Source organism: Adelges cooleyi, unplaced genomic scaffold (genome assembly GCF_023614345.1).
Source record: "Adelges cooleyi isolate 19-005CV unplaced genomic scaffold, UGA_ACOO_1.1 ACOO_flye_CR_arks_rails_tigmint_CR_PRNA_651, whole genome shotgun sequence".
NCBI lineage: Eukaryota > Metazoa > Arthropoda > Insecta > Hemiptera > Adelgidae > Adelges > Adelges cooleyi.
Genome location: NW_026096352.1, coordinates 13771203 through 13798196, shown reverse-complemented (window position 1 = coordinate 13798196; position 26994 = coordinate 13771203). Strand labels below are relative to the sequence as shown.

The 26994-nt window shown below is 34.1% G+C and overlaps 2 protein-coding genes across 4 annotated transcripts in view; one reads left to right on the top strand and one right to left on the bottom strand.

Moving 5' to 3' along the window:
* Nucleotides 1-6935, top strand: part of LOC126844167 (neuroendocrine convertase 2) — a 12300-nt gene extending 5365 nt beyond the window's left edge. The window contains exons 5-12 of the mRNA XM_050582077.1: nucleotides 45-210; nucleotides 331-506; nucleotides 1489-1701; nucleotides 2681-2781; nucleotides 3316-3579; nucleotides 5178-5348; nucleotides 5422-5539; nucleotides 5617-6935. Coding sequence (XP_050438034.1) covers nucleotides 45-210; nucleotides 331-506; nucleotides 1489-1701; nucleotides 2681-2781; nucleotides 3316-3579; nucleotides 5178-5348; nucleotides 5422-5539; nucleotides 5617-5901 — 1494 coding nt within the window. The 3' untranslated portion in view covers nucleotides 5902-6935. The remainder of the gene's footprint in view (nucleotides 1-44; nucleotides 211-330; nucleotides 507-1488; nucleotides 1702-2680; nucleotides 2782-3315; nucleotides 3580-5177; nucleotides 5349-5421; nucleotides 5540-5616) is intronic.
* Nucleotides 6813-26994, bottom strand: LOC126844168 (histone-lysine N-methyltransferase 2D-like). 3 transcript variants are annotated; one of them, XM_050582079.1, is made up of 7 exons: nucleotides 26871-26994; nucleotides 26387-26501; nucleotides 24896-25128; nucleotides 9808-10303; nucleotides 9409-9698; nucleotides 8179-8286; nucleotides 6813-8069 (listed from the first exon to the last, which is right to left on the bottom strand). In XM_050582079.1, exons 3-7 carry the CDS (start codon nucleotides 25097-25099, stop codon nucleotides 7635-7637), a joined length of 1533 nt encoding a protein of 510 aa, XP_050438036.1. In that variant the 5' UTR covers nucleotides 25100-25128; nucleotides 26387-26501; nucleotides 26871-26994; the 3' UTR covers nucleotides 6813-7634. The 3 variants fall into 3 exon arrangements, with proteins under 3 accessions (XP_050438036.1, XP_050438035.1, XP_050438037.1); XM_050582078.1 differs by lacking the exon at nucleotides 26871-26994 and having other exon boundaries at nucleotides 26387-26864; XM_050582080.1 differs by lacking the exons at nucleotides 24896-25128; nucleotides 26387-26501; nucleotides 26871-26994 and adding an exon at nucleotides 12587-13037.

Below are 26994 nucleotides of genomic sequence, written 5' to 3'. Positions count from 1 at the left end.
TTGGGGTTAATAATAATAATTTTCAATCTGCTTTTGGCACGCAGAACGCCAAGGCCAGCTACGATTTCAGTTCCAACGACCCGTACCCGTATCCCAGGTACACGGACGACTGGTTCAACAGTCACGGGACCCGATGCGCCGGCGAGGTGGCCGCGGCCCGGGACAACGGCGTATGCGGTACAGGAGTGGCGTACGATTCCAAAATAGCCGGTAAGTACCAGTCTTGTCTTTGCCCCCCGGATAATCCCGATTTTCCCTTTTGGGGTGTAATTTAGCCCAGCAAGTTGACGAGTTGAACGAGCTGATCGTTTTGGGTGAAATATTTCTTAGGCATTCGCATGCTGGACCAGCCTTACATGACCGACCTGATTGAGGCCAACAGCATGGGACACGAACCGGATCTGATCGACATCTACAGCGCTTCTTGGGGACCGACGGACGACGGCAAGACGGTGGACGGCCCGAGGAACGCGACTATGCGGGCCATTGTACGCGGTGTTAACGAGGTAACGAAATTAAATTGGTTATTGTTTTATTTATTTATATTTTTTTTACACGGGTAATTTGTTACTACACGCTGACATTTACATCATAAGTAAATACTACGAGGCCAAAGACCCGTATGAACTATTCCTATGACTCAAAACGTCACCTTTCAGTCACACGAGTCGTTGCAATACAGAACCACCTCTGGTTATTACAATCAGTTATCCGCCTTTGGATTGGTTACACTTTTGTTACCGGCAACAAACTATTAAAAACGGACTAAAGCCACTTATAAGTAGCTGGTCAGCCACACTGGACCGACTCGTAGGACACACGATTCGCTTCCCACACCCATTTCACAAAATGTATTCATTTTTATTGTTTCTATCATGCGCATTTAATACGTTTCAATTTCAATTAAAAAAAAAAATTTTTTGCTTTAGTCAAACCTTAAAAAACGTATTTGATATTAAAATAAAGTATACACAAATTGTAAAACTTGTATTTATAAATACAAACATACATTTTCATGAGTGGTATGTTAAATAATAATTCATAAATTATTCTGGCTATTGTTATATATATTATTGTGGATAAAGGTGTTCAGTGACAATTTCAAAACTGGGCAAAATTTTAGTTAATATATATTGAAATGCTTGGAAAATTTCTAATTTTTAAGCTCAACACACATTCAACTGTTATAATATTTTGCTAAATTGTGTAATATATCCTAACACCTTCATTCATTCAAACTATTTGTATGTAACTATTCAAACTGAAAACTATTTTACAAAAAATGTCACTTAACACTATTATACACTCATCCCTTCAATTATAGAAAAAGCCTAACAAGAAAAGGACCTACCGGGAATGGCCGGTATCCCGGTTGGCCTAACCGCCTACGGTGTGACACGTCTAATAAGTGGCGACCGCCTCAATCTCACTATGCAGATGTGGTCGTGTAGTATTGTAACGCATGTTTGTTTTGCGTGTTCTGTACAGGGTCGACAAGGCAAGGGCAACATCTACGTGTGGGCCAGCGGCGACGGGGGCGAGGCTGACGACTGCAACTGCGACGGATACGCGGCAAGCATGTGGACCGTGTCCATCAACTCGGCCATCAACGACGGTCAAAACGCACACTACGACGAGAGCTGTTCGTCCACGTTGGCCAGCACGTTCAGCAACGGAGCCAAAGACCCCAACACCGGCGTGGTTAGTATATACGCTTACCCGGTAGTCTAAGGGGGTCACCTCCGGCAATTAGGTTAGGTTAGTTTCGAATAGGACTTGGGACACATCTTGGTATAGGTGGGCCAGGTGCTGCCCCCCCCTCCCGGGCCGGATCGTGGAGGGTAGCAAGCTGGCACCCGACAGGGATGCAAAATATTTAAAAAGTTAGGGGGAGTGCAAAATTTTACATTTAATTTTTACAACAATTTTTTCATTTCGCCAATAACTGGCAACGGTACGCTTGGACACTCATTTTCTCTCAAAATAATTGCAATTTTGAGTTTTTCTTTTTGGAGTCACTGAAGTTAATGTTATTTCACGATAATCAAATTTTATATTATTTTCTAATACATAATTTATATTTGTGTGTTTACAAAACTTAAATGGTAACGTGTACTAATATTCAATGAACTTTTTAAATTAAGAATAATTTGCTGAACATGTTGACTCATCGATAACCATGGATAAACTGCAGTTTTGGATAATTACTTTTAAAGTTACTAACGTTTAAATATAGTTATCTAAACCTTGTTATTGATCAGTCAACATTTTCAGCAAATCGTTCTCGATTTTCTTGATTTAATCAAATATATAGTTAGCATTTAAGTTTCAAAAGATTTGTGTGTGTTCATAATATTACATTACCTTTGCACCGTCCAGTCGCTTAGTACAAATTGACTGACCCAGTAAACCCACAGGACTTCATTATTATGCGTTTATAAACAACACGGAGTTAAGTTTGTTTGGAAAAGTGTTAGTAGCTCGAGCTCAGTGGTGTAAGTATACCGCTCTATTATACACATTATACAGTGACGCCAATGGAAAGTTATTCAATTCAATATTAGACACGAATTTCTCGGTGAATGACCGTTTGGAATTTACTAGGACATAAGCAGCGACGTCTCCAATGCGCTGGTTTGAATTGATTTATTATAATTTTGTTCTCATCCGTTTGTTGCAGGCCACTACGGATTTGTACGGGAAATGCACAAAATCACATTCGGGCACGTCGGCCGCGGCTCCCGAAGCCGCCGGAGTGTTTGCATTAGCCTTGGAAGCCAAGTAAGCACTACGATATCTTAGTAAGGGTACGATGGTGTCACTGAGATCGTCGCAGTCTACCTAAAACTGTAAAATATTTTCATATATTAGATTTTCCCAGTTTCGTTGAACGCGCTCAGACTCAATAATCGCCTATGTACTTATGTTTTCAATCGAGCTGCACACGACCCCTTTAGAGTTACCTTGTCTACGATTGCCACTTGCCAGTCTTGCCATACACTTGCGGGCGAGGCCTAAGAGTGTTCAACTATAAGAATAGCTTTTTTAGATTTTGACATGGGTATGTCTTATGGCTGGGGGGTCATTTTAAAAATTTATCCTTCACGTTTTGTGTCACTGTTCTGACGTCATTATGGATTATGGAGGGAGTATGGAGGAGTTTTAAGAAAATTATGGAGGTGAATTATTAGAGAGAATAGATTAGAGATACTAAATTGCAGGACATGTCCATGTATTGATGTATCTGCAAGAAGTGTGGATACTCTTAACTTTTTGTCTTTTTTGTTATCGCAATGATCCATATTTTATTCGCAGCCCCCAACTGACGTGGAGGGACGTGCAGCATCTGACGGTGTTGACGTCCAAGCGCAACTCACTGTTCGACCGGCACCGGTCTTGGTCGGCTGGCGGTGGACCTCAGCGACGGTTCCAGTGGACAATGAACGGCGTTGGGCTCGAGTACAACCATCTGTTTGGGTTCGGCGTGCTGGACGCCGGCGCAATGGTTCGCATGGCCAAGCAGTGGCGCACCGTGCCAGCCAGATACCACTGTCAGGGTGGCTCGCACAACACGCACAGGTACAGTACACTGGACAACAGCTTCCGGTACAAAGTGGACCGGCCTACAAAGTAGACTAGGCCACGGTAGGATAGTGATAGGTGGTGGACTGGAGATAGGATCGATTGAGAAAGATAGGAAATAATAAAAGTGTCAAGCGAAATTATTACTGCAAAGAGATAATAGATAGAAGTTAGATAATAGATGGAAAAACAGAGATTATCAACATGCAACTGACCTAATTTGTCATTTCAAGACAACTGACCAGGATCAGATAGATCCAGATCGGTTCTCGATCATCCAAACGAGTTAGTTTAGTGTTGTGACGTGAGCCTGCTCAGAGACCTATCTATTTTCTTCCAGTTCACCGAAACGATTGGCACCAAAACGGCTTAATAGCGGACTAGATGAATTTGGGTTTAATAGGGTAGACGTTTTTGTTTTATCAAACTAATTTAGAGTTCTCTATACGCTCAACTATTAGCTTAACTACCTATACTTTAACTTAAGTCTACAACCGTGGCCCGTATCCATAGTTTGACACGATACGACCTCTAATCAATAATGTGCAATGCACACGAGACGGTTGTGTGTATCAGGTAAAGATCGAAAGTATAAAATAGCGAAAAATAGCTAGATAACCTTCATTTTGAATCCAAATTCAAAATTTATTTTGTTTTTTGCATATTTTTCATTTTCTAAATTCTGTTAAGGCCCCTGGATACCGACCGTTTTTTTCAGTCAAAATTCATCATTTTTTGTCCATCGCACAGGCCGTACTAATGATCCGATAAGCAATCCAAATACAGATAGGAATTCGTCATAAAGTTTACTTGAGATCGGTCAGAGTATTTTTTTAAATATTTTATTTTAACCCTTTTAATATTTTATAAAATGTTCAAACGGGTTTTTGCGTAGTAGGAATAAGATATCAAAAAAGTACACTAACCAATCTCAAGTAAACTTCATGTCGAATTCAAATCTGTTTTCAGATTACTTATCGGATCACTGGTTCAGCCTGTGCGATGGACAAACCATGTACTATTATATTAACTAAAATGGATTTTACTCGTAGACAAAATGATTTAACTAAAAATAATACTACGAAGCTTATACAAATTAACCGGTAATTAATTGACATTTTCGAAATTTATTAAAACCTCTGTTTTCTTAAATATTGCCTATACAAAACTCCTTAAAAATGGTCGGTATCCAGTGGCCTCTAAAAATACCAGTTACGTAATCTCAATATAAAATACATTTTTTTTTTAATAGAGATTTATAGAATAGCGTATATTAATAATATCAAATGCAAAAGATAAAAAAAACTTGAGAAAATTATTTTGTTTGTATGATTTGCTTCATTTGTGTATTTTAAGTGGTCATTTTATAGTGTCATCATTTATAGTTAAATATGTATAACGTATATATACATTTTTTCTAATTAAAATATTTTTTTTTTCATTTTATTAAGACTATGGTTACAATATTAGTGTCAAGTATATATAAAAGAACTTAGAAAAAACTAAAAAAATATAACGAACTAGGACAATTTTAACGCTGTTGTATGAATACTTCTGTTGTTTTTGTGATAAGTGATTTCTATTTTGTGGTACAGGCAATTCACGTCGCGCAAAGACGGATCGCTTACGCTAACGCTGAACACGGACGCTTGTCGAGGCACGGACACTCACGTCAAGTACTTGGAGCACGTGCAGGCCGTCATCACGCTGAACGCCACTCGCCGTGGCGACGTCGAGCTGTTCTTGACGTCTCCTATGGGCACTAAGTACGTCCGCCACGGGCCTCCTTAAAAATAACCACCCCTTTTTAAAAAAAAAAACACACAAAACTTTGCGCAGGTCGATGATACTGAGCAGGAGACCGAACGACGACGACCGCCGGGACGGGTTCACCAAGTGGCCGTTCATGACCACTCACACTTGGGGCGAGTATCCGGCGGGCGAATGGACCTTGGAGGTATTACGCAGTGACGTCCTATAATTATTCATAATATTAACTGTGTGTACTAATACCGTTTCGATTGACACGCTCAGGTTAAGTTCAACACACCGGAAGAGCAGCAGGAGGACACGGCGACCACCATCACCGCCGCCACCGAACCCACTACTCCGGGTGAGGCCGCGCCGCCGCCGCAGCAACCGTTAAACGTGGGCTTTTTGAAGGAATGGACGCTGATGTTGCACGGTACCCGGGAACCGCCTTACGGACAGCTGCCCGTCCACGACCCCCATTCCAAGTTGGCCATCGTCAAGAAAGCGCACGCCATGCCGTCGGCCGACTACGCCAAGCAGACGACCCCGAAGACTTTCCAAATTTAAACTACACCCACCGCCCGCCCAACATACTACTACCCCCTAAGAATTAAATAAAACAACAAAAGCCTTACTACTTACTACCCCCTAAGCCACACTCCCATCAATACTTATCCCTCAAAAGTGCAAACACTACCCCATAATTCTCTCCTCTCAAACAGTCCACCTCCCTGTTATAGTAACTCCCCCCCCCCTGGACTCTCTTGTCTTCTTAAATCACGCTGTATACCTAACCATTACTTAAATAACCCTTTTCCAATGTTCCTTCTACAAAAGACAACCAACTAACCAGCCGTATTTTGCCATCGATAACCTACCTGTAATGCCTGTTCACAAGCCCCCCACCAAAAAACAAACAAATGCTCTATATCAAAACAATCCCAGTACAAAACTACTTTGTGGTACACATTATAGAGTCGTCGTACCACGAGTATACTACGAGTTTAAAAAAAAAACAACAAAAAACTCACTAGAGGACCAAACATAGTGTTTCAGAGCGACTACAATATTATTAACTTCTGACCTACATCATATTATTCATCTACTGTAAAAACCTTGAAATGTTTAATGAAACAGATAGCCGTCGTTGTACTACAACAGTTTTAACTCATTATACTCACAATGTCAGTGTTTACCATTCATAAACTTTTCGTTATTATTATTATTACTATTATTAGATAGTACAGTACATATTACCGCATATTATAAACGTTAATAATTATCATATTATAGACTACTTATTATTATATCAAATTATCATTATTATTATATTAAAATTATTATTATAGATACAATAACGATAGAACAAAAATATTATTATATGAACGGCGTAGTCTTGTGTGACGGCAATATTACTATTACCGGGCCCAATACGAATATATTATACCAGATTAAAACCAATAGAAAAAAAAAGTGTCTTTGGATTACTATATTATATTTTATTATATACAAATATATTATATCTCTACACAAAAAAAAAATATATATATATTAAATATAAATACATTAAATAAATAGAATATATATTATTATACAAAGTATTAATATCGTTATTATCTGTGTACACGTTTGCAATGTTGTAATTCGGCCGGGGCAGATTACAAATTACTCCAACAATTCGGTTATTTTAAATCGATAATAATAAATTTAGGCACAAAAGACAATAAATAAAGCGTCCAACACACGTTTTAAAATATTTCATTGGCTCAAAATAGTTGTTAAACACTGGTAAAAATCATTGTCTACAAAATTTTTTACATCAACTGTACAATGATTAATAATAATAATATTATTCTGATGATAAATGAAAGCTAAAAAATAAGGTACAAAATACGATGATTCAAATATCACAAAAGAAAAAGCGGCGGTGCTCACTCTGTTGGCTCAAATTTTGATTTGACTTTTTTTTTCCAATACACAATAATTCACCGTCGTCTGTATATAATTTAGTCACAAATATATATATATATGATAATAATAATAATAAAAAAAATTTAATACACAAAACTAATAAAAATATAAATTTATATATTATTAAATAATTGTCTAGTAATGTAATTTAAAACAGCGATAACGGAAGAAAAATCAATAATCATAAAAAAATATAATAAAACTAAGAGAATAATTGTTAAGCTAATTTTAGTTATTAAATTAAAAAATAAAAATAAATGGCCACTTTTAACTATGGTGAGACTGGCGGCGGCAAACTAGGGTGGCCTCTACGGCGATGAAGGCGGATATCACGATACGGCGTTACCGCCTGGTTGCATAGCTGCCGACGACGACACCGGTGTCAGTCCGGTTCCGCCGTCCATGAGCGACTCAAAGTTTAATTCGACCTTTTGCACGTTGTTTCGGTGCGACTGATGCTGCTGCTGCTGTTGTTGTTGTTGTTGAGGCAAACGAGACGACGAGCAGCTGTTGTCGTTAAGCCGCAACAAAGTGGGACGTCGGACTGCCTCCAGTTGTGTCTCACGTTTTACGACATTGTGGACGCCAACGGACGTGATAACAACGGTGGATACGTCGACCTTCTCTTCATCCAGCGGTTCCACTTTGACTCGACACTGGCGGCTGTGTTCGTTCAACAATTGTTGCAGATCCTGTTTTTGCTGCCGCAGGGCTTCGATTTCCAGCTGTAACCTCTTTCGTTTGTCCTCCAGCTGGTCGGTTTCCTAAAACACACATATGCATTTTAATAAATGAAAATAGTTCAACAATATAGGCCTAAGGTAGGATAATTTTATGGTATCAACCATTGTGATATTGATAATTATCAATTACCTCAAGCAGTTCATTTGTGTGGTCCATACGACGCTTACGACACCGAGCTGCAGCCAATTTGTTTCGCTCTCTTCGCACTTGCCTCCTGTGCTCTTCTTCGGCCGACAGCTGTAATGCAAAATAAAAAATTGAAATCATTACAATTTGTGACGCTTAAGTCGGTTAGATAAAAAATAATAATAATAAAATCAATATCGTTTTAATAAAGTCAACAATATTTTATAACATATTTCTATCGGAGAGGTGCTTCAATGTTTCGTTCATCTAATCTAGACTACACGGTGTCTAATCTAATCTTAAACACTAATTAGCCATAACTGAAGCTTAAAATCATGTGGATTTTTGTGCATAATCTTAGCGGTTCGTAGCCAATATTAAAACACTATTAGTTGTAAGTTGAATGGCCATAATTTTAAGTCAAAATAAAAACCATAAATTATACAATTTAGAAACATATTGTACACATTTGAAAAACTAAGGCGGTTTGTTAATTTTATTTTAAAAATAATTTGCATGTTTTGAATAAATAATTAGATATTGCTACAGCAAAAAAAAAAAAAAACGCTGTATGTAATTACACAAACACTACTTTTGCTGAAATTTTTTTCTATCACCTTTCTTACAAAAAAACCATAAAAAAACACTGTGAAAATATTGAAGAAAAAAATCAATGAATGTTTATTACTATAATCTGTCAACATTTTTAAATGTTATTGTTGATGGTAAAATCAACTTGTAATGGTAGTGCATTACTGTTTCCCCTCAACCTCCGGAAAAAAAAACATTGCCATTATCCAAATAATACGTATATTTTTAATACATATTTTGTTTTTTTTTAATATTAGACAGTTGTAAACTACGGACCTAAATAATTGTTTACTTGTAAATTTGTAGAAATCCTAGCCATCAGTGATGTTATGTTAGTATTAACAAAGTATAGACATCTCTGTTTAGATAAAATAGTCAGTTTAGACTCCATCTCATCACATCATTTTTACAATGAGAATATTGAACCCTAATTCCATTTAAAGAGTACAAGGAAAAGATGGTCTTTTTTTCAATATTTTCAGCAAAAGTATAATACATAGGTAAAGTTTAAAAACTTCGTTAAATACAGGGACAGGTGTTGGGGTTTTTTTTTTTTAATTAATCTATTATACTACATTTTGTGAAAACTAACTTTATATTTTGTTATTCTACACTCTCTACATTCAAAATGTTTTTGCTTACCACTTTGTCTCTACCGCTGCCGTTAGAACGGCGACCACCTCCTCCTCCGCCGGATGTGTTGGCCTGCGACGACTTTGAAGCCGCTCCGTTCTTTTTGCGGCCACCCGTTTGCCGGCCGTTAGTGTTCCTCAACGGCGTTTTTCTCTTGGACGAGGTGTCGCTGTCGGACGTCTCGTCTTCGTCATCGTCGTCCTCGGTGGTCGTAGCGTCCTTGTGTTGTTGGGTAGTGGTCACCACTCCTTGCCACGATTTGTTGTTGACCATGCTCAACGCCGTGCTCAACAAAATAGCTACGGACAAGACAAATACAAAAATTAATTAACTTCTTGTTTGGACTTAAAGACCAAAGTTGGTCCTCGGATCGGCGCCGAGTCGATTAATGTTTTTTTTTTTGTTTACCTGGTTGATTGGCGTGCTGCAAGGGTTGCTGTTGTTGTTGGTTGGGGTTAGGGTTGTGATGGACTAGTGGCGGCACGAAACCGGCCTGTCGCTGTTGCAAGGCGGACGGCGTATGTCCCGTTCCGGTGGCTATCGTGTCGGTCAAGAACACGCACCCGGCGCCCGCTTGATACCGGTCCGGAAGCTGTTGGTTGTGTTGCTGTTGCTGCTGGTGTTGTTGTTGCTGTTGTTGTTGTTGTTGTTGCTGCTGCTGCTGTTGCTGCTGCTGTGGGTGGTGTTGCTGTTGGCCGTCCATCAGCAAGTGGTGTAGGTCCGAAGCGGACGGGGGCTGACCGGCAAAACTAAAATCGGCCGCCGGCGGCCCTTGTACGACTCCAACGGATTCCAGGGTGTCTTCTATGGTACGCATAGTGGTCGGAGTCAACGTCGGAGTGGTGCGAGTAGGCACTCCGCCTCCCGGTGCTCCTCCTGCTCCGGTACAGTTCAATCCGTCCAACTGTAAAACCATACAAAAAAAAAACGTTGCTATCAAAATTCTGTAAATAATTTAAGTAATAACATTGAGTATATATTGACAATATATACTCAATGGTAATAATAAACCGTACACAAAAAGTAATACATTAATTAAATATCGCATTGATGAAAACCACTGTTGATAAATTTGAGAACAAGAACGACGACAACAATTCGAACAAATGGTTAGACCGAAAAATTGCAGTTAATTACATAATATCAGCTATTTCTGAATGAAGAAGTACTATGCCCGACATGCAATTGTTTTATTATTTAAGATCATAAGATGCATTTATCCAACTGCATATTTGGCATCCAACTGGTAAATTTAAAAAGAAAATTTCCCATAAAAATGTTAGTAGTGTTTAAAGTATTGTGCAATCACGAGTAGACCTACTCGAAAATAATAAATGTAGGTATGTTATATTGTAAATAAAACGATCAACGAGGACTTAATAAGAGCCTAATTCACTAATGCTTTATCATACATAGGTGTCGTAAGTACTACCTGGTTCCAACTAAAAAATATAGATTAACTTATTATCATATTTTCAAAAGGTATATTATTTATGTATCTTTTCGACTTTGTAGTATTCGAAATACGACTTTTGAGTACCATTTTGCTCCCAAAACTATCCTTAAATTTTAAATAGAATAGTGCGATATAGTTTGTGACTAGACAATGTCAGTCCAGAATAAAAAAAACGTTATGTAAATCACGATTGTCTTTGAGATTATTTTCAACACTCTATTTAGGCACTTGTGTCATCGCTGACGGTGGTTGTTGCTATCGTGTACGTTAGTCATTAGATATAACACATTATTAATAGCGTTGCTATACGCTAACCGATAGATTTTAGATAATGTTTAATGTCCAGCTGCAGCTAGCTGTAGAAACCGAACGATCCATTTACAAGGCATCCGAAGGAGTTGTAAACATTATCGACAAGAAAACCCCAATGGCAATTTTGCCGCAAACGATCAACCGCGGCTAGAGAGCTCATAATGTACGCACTACTAACATGCTGCTGTTATGATTTTATGGGGATTTCTTTTCTCGACATTTAAGATTTGTTTTTAGCGTCTACACCGAAACTCCTCCCCGTCGGAGTAATTAAAATCCAGTGGCCGCCCCGAGCCTACTACCGCTCTACTTTTCTGGCTGGTTTTCTTGTTCGAACGAGTCCATTCTAAATTTTTACTAACCGACAAGTTTAATCTACACTAGTGACCGGACAACAATTCCTTTTGTACCAAGACAACTTCAATTTCTATTTGACAACACATCAAGATATCGGTTAGGTTACATAACCCAACGGGATATTAACGCTGGATTAATAATTAACAACTGTTTTTTAATAGGTATTCATCCAAATATTTGCAATCGATGAAGTTGTTATAAGAATTTAAACTAGAACAAAACAATGGATGTACTGTTAACATTTTTTAAATTAATAAAAAAGACTGTTGAATATCAACAATGACAAAGTACTGGTCGACTAGCCTTGATCATGAAGTTTTACTTACAACACAAACTACTAAGAGCATCAATCTTAGAGCCACAACTTATAATAGAATTACCTACAATAACGTACGCAGTTAAAAGTCAATACCAAAAATCGAAACAGGCTTTTAGGTACGGGGTATCTACTATACATATTAAATTTGATTACTATACACTAGAATTGTATATATTTGATAGGATGATCAATTTCACATAAGACATTTAGTTTAAGTAGGTACTTGATATACCTATTTAACGATAAAACATTAATTTTGATTTTTTAATTCTGTCCATAAATTATTTTTAATCTACACCTATAATGTTAATTGTACAGTAAACGCGAATGTTTATTTTGCTTCCATTTTAAAATTTCTATTGACTTTTGAAATTAAAATGATAACGTATTCAAAAAATAGTCAGCTGTTAAAATAACAACAATGGACGACGTTTTATTTTAACCAGTTTCAGTAAAAAGTCGTTTCGATTTAATTATTTCAAAAAATATACAACTGGAAAATATCTAAAAATTGTAGCATGGTGTTCAACATTTAGGACGAGTGCCTTAATTTTAAAATACTGAGAAGTAATTCTAAACTAAAATGATTTTCAATGTACAAACAGAACAGTGTCTCGTTTTTGAGAAAACTTAAATGCCCCCCCCTCACCACATAAAGTTCGCTTGCAACTAGGCTATGTCTTGTTTAATCAAACAACTTTTTGGGACGATATTCAATTTTGTCGTGGTGTTGTATGGTGTACCTGGCAGAGGGACGACGACGACGCTTTACCGACGGCGGACGTGTACATGCTGTCAGTGTCCAGTTGTAGTATGAGCCAACACGAACAATCGGTGGCCAGGCAGTCCGGGCAAACTGTGGCGCCTGTGACGCTGGGCCGCTTGCCGTCCATAGTGGTACAATAATCGTTTGCCCAAGACGGCGGTACCGTTTGGAAAAGCATAATATTTATATAAAACACAGCGACCGCGCGCTAGACACGACGCGAACGGGCGGATTCAACGATAAATTATTCAACAATCACGCGATGGCGGTTAAATTAAAAAACACAAAAAATTAATAACATTAACAAAAACAAAAAAAGTCTAGTGGTCCCGGGAATGCGGCGGGAAAAATATCGTAAGCGCAAAACTGTCGAGTCGTTGATCGACTTAACTGGCCGGGCGTCGTACGAAGACTGAATATCGTGTGCCGGGTGAAATCATGAATGAACGCGGTGGATACTATAGTACGGCGGCGTTGTAAAATAAAATAAATAAATAAATACTAGAAGAGTGGCCGCCGCAACCGCCGTCCCCCACCCCCGTCATCACTAACGATACAGTATCACAGTAGTGTCTTCGTCATCGCCCAATTTAAACACCCATGAGTCACCGACTGCCACCGCCGCCGTAGCTGCCACTCACCATGCGGCCACTCGATGGCGGCGGCGGCGGCGGCCGTGGACACTTCTAACGCGTCATCGTTTGACATACTATTGCGGCGGCGGACCCAAAATCCGGTATCGTCATTGCGCAACAAGCGGATATCACGAGCCGATTAGCCGCGGTGTTTTATCTCGTTGTCAGCGCGAGTATCTATAGATTGGATAAACGTTGCGTAATTTAATATTAAAAATTATCTTCTTTTTTTGTTTTATACTGTGCAGTGGCGCCAACGTTATGTCCGATTGTGATAAATATGCCAAAAAAAAAAAACCACGATATATTATTATTATTTACTTTAGACAAAAAATAAAACATGACGAGGAAATTAACCCGTTCGTCGAGCAAAACAAACAAGCTCTCGTGTAGAAATAATAGTATGCGGCGAGGTGAAAAGGGAAAAAAGACCTCTTGTTTTGCACCATATTCTGAAAATTCTGAAACCAGAATTCGTTCAGATCCTGTCTTGAAAATTTGGATATATTACCTATATCACTTTTTAACACTTAAATACAAATTTATATATTTAACTAACTATTTAAATTAAGAATAATTTGCTGCACATTTTGACTGGTCTTTACTGAAACATACTCCACCTTTCATCATACATTTTAAACTTTGATAACTTTAAAAATAATTACTCAAAACTGGATATCGACCAGTCAACATGTTCAGCAAATTATTCTTAATTAAAAAAGTGAATTAAATTAATACATTTTTATTTAAGTTTCAATAGTTTATAGATCTCTTACTTAAAAAAGTAAATATTTAGTGATTTTATAATATTGTAAAATAACAAAATCAAAAATGTTTTCAAAAAGTAAATCTTTAAAATAGCACATTTTTTAGGCGTAAATGAGTGTCTTATCCTAAGTGAACCAACCTAAGTACTGTTAACAAATATAAATAAAAGATAAAGCTTTAAAGATCTCTCCTGTGAAATCAACATTTTGTACGTCTTAATATATTTTTAATTAAGCTATCGATTTGTATACAAGGTGATCCATCTGATGTATAAGACTCATATTCTCGGAAATTATTAATATTTTAAAAATTATTCTTTTTTTATACGCTTAGAAGGTGAATATTTTACTATATTTCAAATGGGAACATCTGTTTTTAATCCATAAATATATAGACCAACATTTTTTAAAAACATATAAGCGTTTGAATTTTTAATTTTCATCAACCTGTTCGTTTGCAATGACTTTGTAAAGATTTTAATTTAAGATTAATATTCGTTCGGTTTTTGCAACAGTAGCATCTCCATTAAATAATGACATTGACACCCGTCAATAACACATTCACCTGTGACAGTGTTTGAATAGATAAGAACCGTTTGTCTATTATTATCTCAAAACATTTCATTGTGTCTGGTTATCGATGTTCTCGCCTATCGGACAATGCTAACATAAATACAATTTTATGGGCATCTGAATTTTGAAAAACCGAAATAAATGACAATTATAATTTATAAGGGGAAATGTAATATCTTTGCAATATAGTCAAACAATAAATTATTTTTACTAATAAACCCAACTGACAACGTTATTAATTAATAATACTAAAGTCAACTTTTCAAATTTATTATTAAATAAATTACAATCAATTATAGATCAATCTATATACTAAATGGTTTTACTTTTGATCCGCCAATGGGAAATTACCCGGTTAAACACACACATCTGAAATAAAATTCGCTATGTAATTACAAACTGTCGTGGATATTGACAAGCATTATTATACACGAGCAATCGTGCCAATATTTGTACATTTCTAATTAGCGAACCGTATTTGTTTTTATAATATTAATTTTTATTATATTTTTCCTTTATTTACGTACAATAACTGTATGTTTACGAGTTCTATGATCGTTTAATTAACTTCTATTTAAACACTAATCCGACGACGGCTCCATTTTAATAGCCGCGAAACGTGACAAATAATAATATACAAGTAGTTTGACAAGATAACACTGTACATTAGCTTAATCGTTATTCATTATGTACCTTTATTTCCCTCGAATTGCATGTATTGATGTAATATATATGTAATATTGTTTTATATTATATCTGTGGTAGGCAACTGGCAAGCGGGGCAAGCAAAACTCCCAAACGGTCTACGCACAAGACAGTTGAATAAACGAAAAACACATAACAATAAAAAAAAATTACCTACGAAATTTGTTTGCCTACTGAACAAATTTCCAAAGTAAACACAGACTAAATACGCCAACCCCTAAAAATTCTAAGGTTAGAATTATTTTCAAGTAAACCCATAATTGAAGTATACAGGTTAGCATCGTCAGCACATCGTCTTGAATTGTTATCCTTTATAAACAAAATGACAGCGTAAGGGGATATCAATTTTACTATATAATTTACTATTACTATACACATAGATTTTACACCATGTACTTGTATACTTGATTGGCTTTACGCTGACATATTTGTGTTTACCATCGAATAATTAATTAGAAGGGGTATATGTGCAATAGCCTTGTATATTTCAATCGTGGGTGGCCAAATAAACGACAAGACAACAAAAGTCGTGGCATAAAAACCAAACTACACAATACTAGTGTTTCAATTACGGATGTAATACTTGGTATAAAATAATATATTCCTGTTAGGATCAAATATAACTATTTAACAGCGTTCAACTGATAACAGCCTAACAGTTGAAATCCTCATTCGAGTACTCAAAACTACTACTAATCAATCTCCCCCCAAAAAAATTACTCAAATTTTGTCGCTAACAAAAATTTGATCGCACATGAAACGTATGCCGCAAAAATCAAATTCTGTATACTTAAATCGTTTATCGATTAGTTTACATTCGAAATTTGGTGTTTTATTTTTTTAATTCTAGATTCAATTCAACCGTCTTTCTAAAATAAAAATAAAAACGTAGTCGTATCCTTGACGAAACCATCAAATAACGGTCAATAAACATTCGTTGAGTATATCGAAAAAGAAATCAATAATAAGACATAATAAAATATTATATTATCGTTATATAATTCATCGACACGCATATTTTAGCACATGGAAAATAGACCTATTAAATACAAATATATAACTATGTTATTTGTGAAAGTTTTTTCTTAATAAGACTTGATTCTATAACAAGACAACCTATATCCGTCAACACGTTTTTTAGTTTGTGTGTAACCCCCCTTTAATCGACCGAATACGTCTCGAAAACACAGTTTTTTAAGTATCAGTTCTCTAGAATCAACAAGTATCGTTATGAATATAATAAAATAAATATTGTAACGAGTTAAAACGACCAATAATAATAAATAACATTGTACATTATCGCTCATATTTTATAAATTTGTTTAATTAATCAAGATAATATACTTAAATATGGTTTATGGGTACTTAAACGAAAGCAACACTGTTGGTAATAATAATTATTATGATCCTTAAATACTTTTAAAAAAAAGTTCACAATGCCACTTCAATTCCATCGCCAACACTTAAAACATTTGCTAACGGTTAACATTCGTAATTTTATTTTATTATATTTTAAATAAGAATTAAAAACTAGGTAATATATTTTGCTAGCTTCTGGCGGCTCTTGGGATTTTATTTATTTATTAGTATCGTAGTCGTTGTTCTTCGGAAGCCGCAATATTAACATTAGCACATCAGATACATGTTTAATTTATATATTAAAAACTACCGTGAAAGCACTTGCAACAATTTGTTTAGACGTCAATAAATAATAGAAAACACGACCGTTGTGATAATTACTAAAAAAAATGTAAACTTGAAAATACGAATTTGTTTACACTACTATAGTTCGACAATTTAGCAAACAATAGTTAATTATCTCTGTTGCACTAATTATGCTGGGCATAATAGACAGTCAAACTTGGTTAAATGTTATGATTCGAACCTCGAATGATACAATACACACAAATTGCACTTTAGTAGTAATTTAGGTTAATCAACGCGTTGAGGGTAACGCTATACCGGCTAGTTGGAGATCATGACAATGTTTTAAATATGAATTAGTATTATTATTTACAAATAATTATTCTTTTTGGGGTTTGTCCATTATTGCACTAAAAGCCTCAAATGTTCCCATATTGAGTAGTACTCAACTACGTCATTCAGCATGTGATATTGGCATTCTGTTTATTGCCGGGGAGATAACGCCCAAACTATCTGCCTAATTTATTGGTGCTACATGGAAAAAAAATTCTATGCGATAGCTGAGAAGATATTAGTTTTATAATGTTTTTTTTTTGTGTCCGAAGTCACGATAATTTTTTCCCTGTAAACCAATTTACTCCAGTAGCGACTCTATCGATCCGATTTTTTCAATTAAGAAAAACCCCAAAAAACAGGGGGAACTACACTTTGGCCGTAGTAAATATCTAGGTTGCTCAGTCAATCAACAGGTATTTGAAAATATTTTTTTGTTATATTGTTAATTAAGATATAATATAATGTAGATAACAACGGCAATAAATTATTATAGGCGATCAAGCCTAATCGTATCCATCCTTATACTAAAAAAACCTTTTTAAGCACATTATTGTCATTAGATACATCACTTTTATCGATATCTGTACTTCCAAGTTCTACCATTACCGATTAGCATCGAAGCATTTTTTGAAAGTTTGATTAATTGAAATTGACCTCCCCCGCTCCACTATGTCCCGATCCCACTGTACTGGCTTTTTTTTTTTACAGTATTTCTTCAAGCAACTGTGCAATATTGTGTTTTTACACCGTTATTTGTTCAATAAAAGATATCCACCGAGTGTACATACCTGTAGTCAGTAGTTAGTTTAAAACATGCATGGAGTTCTGTTAATGAGCAGTATCTCCGATCAAGTCAACTGTCATTGCACGTCTAACAATTATAAATTGTGCTTATTGTAAACATTTACAGATTGTACATAAACATAACTAATATTATAAAACGTCAAAACTAATATACGTCAAATGCACAAAGATGAGGAGAGGGAGGGGGTTGATGTCTCAACGAGAGAGCGCTAATATAGCCAATAGTCGCTATGTAATTGACCAGTGGCCAAGTGAGTCACCCTTTTTCACCACCAGCCCAGGGTTTTATGTAACACGTCGTCTTGTGTCGTCCCCTGTGCTGTTCGCGCCGAAATCGTCGGCGACCCAAACGAAATGTCACACCACAAGGCCTAACCCGAGACAATATTATTGTTAAGCAAGTGTACGGTTATACGTAGGTACATGACTCATGTAGTGGCGGTACTGGCAGCGGCGGTACTGCGGTAGCGATTTCTTAGAATTTGTCGAAAAAGCGGGCGGTTCGACCTCGACAGAGTTGTTTGGCGGCAGCGGCTCCGGAAATTCCCGGGCCGCCGCCAAAGCGATGAGTCACACACCACGATACGTGCTGTGCTGAGCTGAGAGAGAGAAAGTATTTTGTATTTTTTTTTTTTTTTTAAATGCGCGCGCACGCCGGTAATTCCAGTGCGGTTAGGTTAGGTCGGTTACACAGGGGAATACCGTACAATCGGCCACAGTATGTCGGCAATTACACCTGTGTCGCGACTCGCGTGTTAACGAACGCAAAACACCGTTTGCGTCACGTCTTCGCGAATGACGACATTGAGGCGACTACAGTCGACAACAATAATAACTAATAAGTCTACAGTGCTGCGGGCTTTTACAATAATTATTGGCTTAATGCAGCTCAACGGCAGGGGGGGGGGGTGTAGAAAAAAATTGATTTGCATAATGGGCCAAATTTTTCTGGATCTGAGATTATTTTTCTTTATTTCTTATATACACGGATAAATCGACACCATTTGTTTAATTACTTAAGAGAGACGCCTGGAGTAACAAGCTAGTAAAATTAGGTAAATGTTGAAATTTATTTGCGGCCAAAATATGAAACCATTCTTACTGTATTATATATTTATTGGATTTTAGAAAAAAAATAAAAATGAAAAAATGAATTTAAACTTAAGTAATGACTCAAGTGCCGCCAAAATTGTCTTTACTGCTTACGGCGTACAATCTACATGATAGTACAATCTCATAGTACATATAGTACATTTAAATGAATAAACCAAAAGAAGCCATTTTAAATATAGAAATAAAGATTTTGATAATTAAATGGATGAAAAAAAATTACCTTAGATGCGTAACTGAGAAAGTATTGTTTTTACAATGTGTTAGATAGGGAGAAGACAAAAGATATTTATGTTTGAAAATGTATAGAGAACTATAATAATCCCGAAGCAAGAAAAAAAAAATATTTTAAATAAAATGTGCATTTTATTTATTACAATATATATACTTGCCTTATTATACTTGTTAGGTATAATAAGTACATTTAATAAAAACATAAAGCCGAACATTAATTAAGATGTTGATATTTTCATGAACTACTATTTTTTTATAAAACTGTATTATTACTAGGAACCTACATTCCTTTTATATTTTTTAGAAATAAGAATAAAATTAAATAGATCAGAAAATTTAATTCAAAATGTATAATTAATTTATGTAATATATTTATTTACTGATATACAGAGAATTGATTAACTATCTTATATTATGAATTAAAATAACAAAGTGATAAAATCTTGCGACATAGCCCCTCGAAGTCGTAATAGTTGCCTATATCTAAATAATCAGGCGCTTACCATATACTTTGTTAGTTTGAAGTCAAACATTAAAAAAAGGTGAAAAAATATCAAAACATATTTTATAACTGCATGTTTTAGTATAGTATTTTTTTTTTTATTAAAATAACACTAAACAAGAAAAATTAATCATCGTTTGAAATTTTACAATTTATATTATTTATAATTTATTAAAGCTATAAATATTGTAATATTATTATTTGTTGTGTTTATAAATAGAACCTAGTTAGTTTAATCAAATACTCGAATTTATTGTATAGTATTTGGTTTAATGTTAAGGTATTTTATTTATAAATGTTAATTTAAGATTTATTTTTTTATAGTTTATAATTACGGTTATTAGTTTTTAATTAAGGGGTTTGATACCGGCCGTATTTTTCAGTCAAAACACATCATGTTTTGTCCATCGCACAGGCCGAACTAGTGTTCCGATTAGTAATTTGCAAACAGATTTGATTTTTTCATGAAGTTTACTTGAGATCCTACGAGGCACTTTTTTCAATTTTGAAATTTAATCTTTTACAAATTTGATTTAAAAATTTGAAATGTTATAAAATGTTTAAACGTTTTTTATTCATAGTAAGAAAAAGATATCAAAAAAGTACTTCGTAGGATCCCAAGTAAATTTCATAACGAATTCAAATCTGTTTTTAGATTACTAATCGGATCGCTGGTTCGGCCTATGCGATGGACAAAAAATGTACTATTATATTAACTAAAATGGCTTTTACTCATAGCCAAAATGATTTAAATTAAAAATAATACCATGAAGCTTATACAAATTAACCGGTAAATTAATTGACATGGTCGAAATTTATTAAAACCACTTTTTTCTTAAATATTGCCTATTCAAAACTCCTTAAAAACGGTCGGTATCGAATCCCCTTAATAGGTAATAATTTATAAATGTAATGAAATACTTAGCAATAACCAAACATTTTAAATGAAACTTAAACGTCTAGAAGAAAAGTTAACAACATATAATAGGGATTCGATATTTGATGAATGCCAAACTTATTCAATTGGAATTGCATAAAGAAAATGCTATTGTGTATGTAGCTGGCTGGGCTTCTTTCAAATTATGTCATTTAGAATGTGTCAATAAATATCTCTACACGTGACAAATCCAATAGTTGAAATTTAAAAAAAACACTAATGTTTTATCTATATAAAAGTACCATTATTTTTGTAAGCAAGATTATTGGTCTATTAATAATATAGATAAGTTATTAATAGAAAAAAAGGGTAACATTAAAAGTAAAATGATAGAATTAGTTACTCGTTATATTATACTAATGAATCCTAAAGCTTGTATAAATTGTAGATTCTTATTTAATGATAAGATATTAAATGTAAGTGTAAATTATTTTACAAAAAGTATATATAATAATGACCTACTTTTCAAGATTATGAAAAATAAAAAGTAAGAAAATAATAATGATTTTATAATCTGCATAGCAAATATCAAACGTTACTCCTAAGTTACCTTATATTAATATTCTCACATAATTAATATTTATCTACATTGTATAAAGTGTACAAATTATAAATTTATTTTTTAAATACATTGTAAACAATTATAAAACAATAAATCATACATATAATCAAGTAATATGTCTATTAAAATATTATAATAATTTATTATGTTATTAGCCCCTGATCTAAGATGCATAGGCAACCACTATGATTTCATTTACTACTAGATCTAGATGCCATTATGGCGTATGTAAATCAACAGCTAACGAAACGATGACACAATTATACATACAATATGAAACAATTATACACAAGCCAGAAATCACTAACTACAAAGTACCTAGTAATAGTACAAGCTTTTATGCTTAGCTTCGATAACTCATTAAAAAAAATTAGACTAAATATACATAGTACATTGCAAGTCATATATACAACACAGAATAATAGTAATGACATATAAATAAATAAGTGACTTAATTTCACTAAAAAAGAAAATTTATTTTTAAAAATAAAAAAATTAGTAAAGAACAGAGTTCATACAAATTTTAATAATATTGTTGTTTATGTTTAAGTTAAACATTAGCATCTGCTGATTTGGCCCACCGAAACCAGTAAAGTACCCTTCATGTACAATTTGTAATCTATGGACTTGCTACATAAAGAAACCAGTTTAGTAGCTTAGAAGTTAATGTGGGTCCAAACACAAATTAAAATTAAAATATATCTTTGTAAAAACAGTACCTTCTCAGCTACGCATCGAAGCTTAAAATAAAAAAAACCATAGAAATATTGCAAATTATTGTAGTCAAGCTATTAATCGTTTTTATAAAAATTTGTTGTACCTATACATAAAGAAGGATAAACACAGAAACATTTTTGAAGGTTCGTATGTTGCGTTTGGAGGTAACTCTGCCATTTTTTTTTGTTCTATTTGCGTTTTGCAGCAGTTAAAACAATTTTTTTTTTTAAAGAGAAAACATATTATTATGTTTAACAACTTTTAAATTTATTTTCGCTACAGAATAAAATTTAATTTTGATGAATTCACACACAGTTATTATTAATTAACTGTTAAACAACTGACTAAACTTTTCTGAATACATTGTTAGCATAAGATTTAAGGTTGATAAACTTAAAACAAGAAGAAAACTGACGTACCACAATCTTAAAATAATTGACTGATTTATTTTTAGTAAGTACATTATTATGCATGTATTGTTGTTTTAGTTGAACATATTAATGTGAATAAATTTTAACATTACTATGATAACAAATTTGAAACCCAAACACTAAAAGTATAAAGAAGTGTGTACAAATTTCTGAAAAAATAAAATAACAATAACATTGTTATTATTATTAAAAAGTTAGCAGTTATTGTTAAATTTTCAACTTTCTAAATTATCATACCTAAAATTGTTTTCATTGCTTTGGAAACACTAATTCAAACTTCATGAACAATAATTATTATACAAATCAAAGTTTTTTCACCAAAAATTTTTAAAAAGTAAATAAATAAATATAAGACCATATTGATTATATTGTGTAGAAAATTAAAGTGGTACTCTTTGCGAGAGCTCAGGCAAAATTTCCTGTTTTGTGATGGACCACAAGTCGGCAGGAAAATGTGTTATTTTATTGATTCTTTTTAGCGGTATTGTAAACTGTATACTCATTTACTCTAAAAATATCCTATTATTACTTATTTCGCTTGTTGAAATTACAAAAATTATAAACATACCGACAAACTTCACTGGCCGACTCCATTTGTATGAGAAGAGACGTAGATAAAAAAAATAGTTATATTTTTACAAATATTGTACAATCACCATATTTGTATTAGTGCAAATTAATATACAAATAGCTTAAACGATTCAAACAAACTGTGTTCAACAAATTATTACTTTTCTACTAACTCTAATTCTAGACAAATAACACTGCAATGGACGACTATTGGTTGAACCCACACTATTTATCAGACCACACAAATGATAGAAATGAAAAATCTATAATGTAAACTGCGTCCACCCTTTGAACCCAAATAACAGTGACAGTGATTAACTAGTGTAACAAAAAAAAATTAAACTAACAGTAGTAACAAAAAAATAACTTAAACGACGCACAAACTCCCTAATGAGATATTCTATTTTTTTGGCATTATGATATTCAATTCTTTACTTGTTGTACTGTCATTTAGCAGATATGATTTATGATATTATTTTGTGCACTAATTACAAGTAACTCGCACGTGTACTCTAAAGAGAGTATACCCAAAAGATTTCAGACAATAGCACAATTCAGGTATGTAAATATTATTATAAGAGTTAGAGAACAGAGCTATTATATTTAGTGAGTAAAAAATTAAAAACCATTTTAAAAAGGTTACTTTTAATTTAACTACTTATTTTTTTTAATCACCACACTCAACAAGTTCTAAAAAAAAAACAATAACTTTACCCTACTTTGGTTATTTAAAAACATATTATTGTATATTATTATATCACAATAGATCAATCCTGTCTGCTAGCATCCCAATCTAGCCTGTACTTACAATTATCGATCTAGTTATTTTCCGTCAAGAATTGTCATTAAAAACACACAGTAAAAACTGCTGAGTGTGAGCACACGCAGATAACTAAATATCTAATTATTATTTGTACAATAAATAGTATTAACAATTATTATTATTATTTTTATACTTTCTAGGTGGACCAAAATTATGTCGTACCATTATAGTGTACATAACGTCTTAAGCTTTGTGCACAAAGTGACCGAGCAACATTGTTATTTTATTAATTTTATCGAGTCTGTTTCTCGTAGTTACTCTTAGCACAGCCAAGACGGTAGTATTATTACGACAGTAATATATTGTCACACCTGTTTCTAGTTGCTTTAACTGACCTCGTCAAAAACAAACCACCAGTCTCATGTTTGAAATGTTATACCAATGGTAACAGTCACAATGATGTTGTGAGAACATTTGGCAATTTTTTCGAAAAATCCAACGATACATAATGAATATAATTATGAAAATTTTTATAAATATTACCTCATAATGTAATATCAATAAAAAAATATTCCATAATGTAATCACATAATAGAGATCATGCGTACAACCTATTTAAATCTGAAGATAAGAAGGTCTAACTACTTGAAAAGTTTCAATTATTTCAGAACGCATGGAAATGAAAGCCACTAGGTTATCGATAATAATTATTCTTTGGTCTATATTTTTTAATTTGCTTCAATATTTGAGATCAATATGTCTTTTTTTTTCAAAGTTTATTGTTAGTTCCGCATAATTTTTTTTGCAGCTTTTGAATACTGAACATTTTTTTTATAATTTAGTCTGTATAATGTATTGACTATCGTGTTGTTAGTTTGTTAGTTGATACTTATTTATCTATATTCTATACACACATATTCAAATAAACCTACTAACAGGTAACCAGATTACATCAGATATTTTTTTATATGTTTATTACAAAAAGTATGTACTTACGGTAAGTATTGATGTGGTCACCATTGATGTGGTGTTGCTTACTGTAGACATGTTGTTGGATGGCACCGCTATGGGTTTGGGTTTAGTAGCAATGGGTACTGCGGGTGGAGGCGGTGGCAATACTGCAGCAGTGGAGGTCGTGTTGCGTCGTGGCGACAATTTTACATCGGCATGTTGGAGTTGTTGCGGCTGTGACGTAAACATTTGACAGGCAAAATTTACATTACATGGTTCTACACAGAACAAAACATATACATTAATACATTTCTATAATATATGATATTATGATAGATATAAAAGCCTAAGACTTGATTATATACATATTGATTCCCATTTTTGCACGCCACTAATAAAACGTATTTCGCCCTCCTCCAATCACACATATGAGATCTATTTAATATTAAATGGAAAGATAATATATTGACTAACTGAAATCTATGCAAGTGTGTATCTATAGATATAGATGACATTGTCAGTGTACTCGTTCAACTATTATAGATTGTATGGATATTTATCATTAAAAACAAACCTTAAAATAATATGGTTATCACTATACATTATACTATAGACAACAGTTATTGATTATCTGTCGTGTCAAGAGGCCATCAATGGTTTTTTGACAGCAATTTTATTAAATTATCATGGCAAATATAGCAAAAAAAATTAGTGACATAATAATATGTGGGACATATACCCAGATATGAAACATTTCAAATAAACTATGTATTTTAAATACATTTTTTAAGCGAGGAATCAACGTTTACAGTTACGCAAAATTAGCGCAAACTGTACAATTTTAAACACGACTTATTGAATCAAGAGTACCTACTGTCAAGCGCCAAACTTTTTAGAACATCATTTTATATCATTATACATCATTTATAAAAATCGTCCACTGATGGCTAATGTAGTCAAGTTAGATAGCAATATATTACGACAAAAATTAACCGTCGACTAACTAAAATGACTCTCACAAAGCGTACTGGCGCTATGCATTTAGAGTGTATTACCATCAGACAGAACACATTACTCTACCATAGCATTTTTACTTTTAGGTATATTAGGTACTACCTAAATATGTTATAATATTTTGGAAGTCAACCGACTGCTGATAGTATCGAGTGGCATTGACAGGAACCGATAACGGAAATTATGATACCATTGCAATCTGATATTGTTGCCATTATGAAACAATTAGGTACCTAGTTCAAATAAGTTCAGACATTTATTGTCGTCGACGGACGATTATCTTGGGACAATTATAAACTTATAAACATAAAAAAAACGCCGACAATGATTTTTCAAGTGGATGGATTCGGTAAAAAATCAGGAGAAAAACATAGCCAACAGTACACGAACACTGGTCGTTTGCCAATTATCGTCAAAACACTCGCTACCAAAAAAAAAACCCAAATAGGTACCCATTTTTAATTATAAGTACAAGTAAAGTATACGGAACGCCTTTTAGTAATAATTGTGCGTAACACTCACTAGAGAAAATACATCCGTTCTTCGACCATTGTCGTCGAGGCTACGAATCGTTCATCGCGCCCTTCGTTGTCTCTGTTGTTGTTATTGTTGTTGTTGTAGTAGTATAGATGATCATCTGTACACCGCGATCGAATTATCAAAATATGTGATTGACTAGAAAATTACAACACGAACGAACGCGCGAACACACACACACACACACACCGTATAAATAGCGAACGGAACAATAGCGTTTTTTAGTTTATACTATTTATTGTTATTATTATTATTGTAAAATATTATGTATAATTTTTTTTTTTTTTTGGCAATGAAAAACTGAAAATACGCTATTGCAGTTAGCACGGAACGTGGTGATTACGACGATGACAACAACACACGCACGCAAAAATTTGCACAGTTTTTTTTGTGTGTGTGTGTGTGTGTATATATGTGGTTCAATGTAGCGTATACGCTGTTTGTGCGTAAGTGTGTAACTGATACCTACCTATTACCTACCTACCGATGATAATATCCGCCATGGTGCGGGAAAATGTTTAGCACTCGATGACTCATCGTGTATAATGTATATTATTAAAGGCTACAATGTGTATATATATATATATATGTAT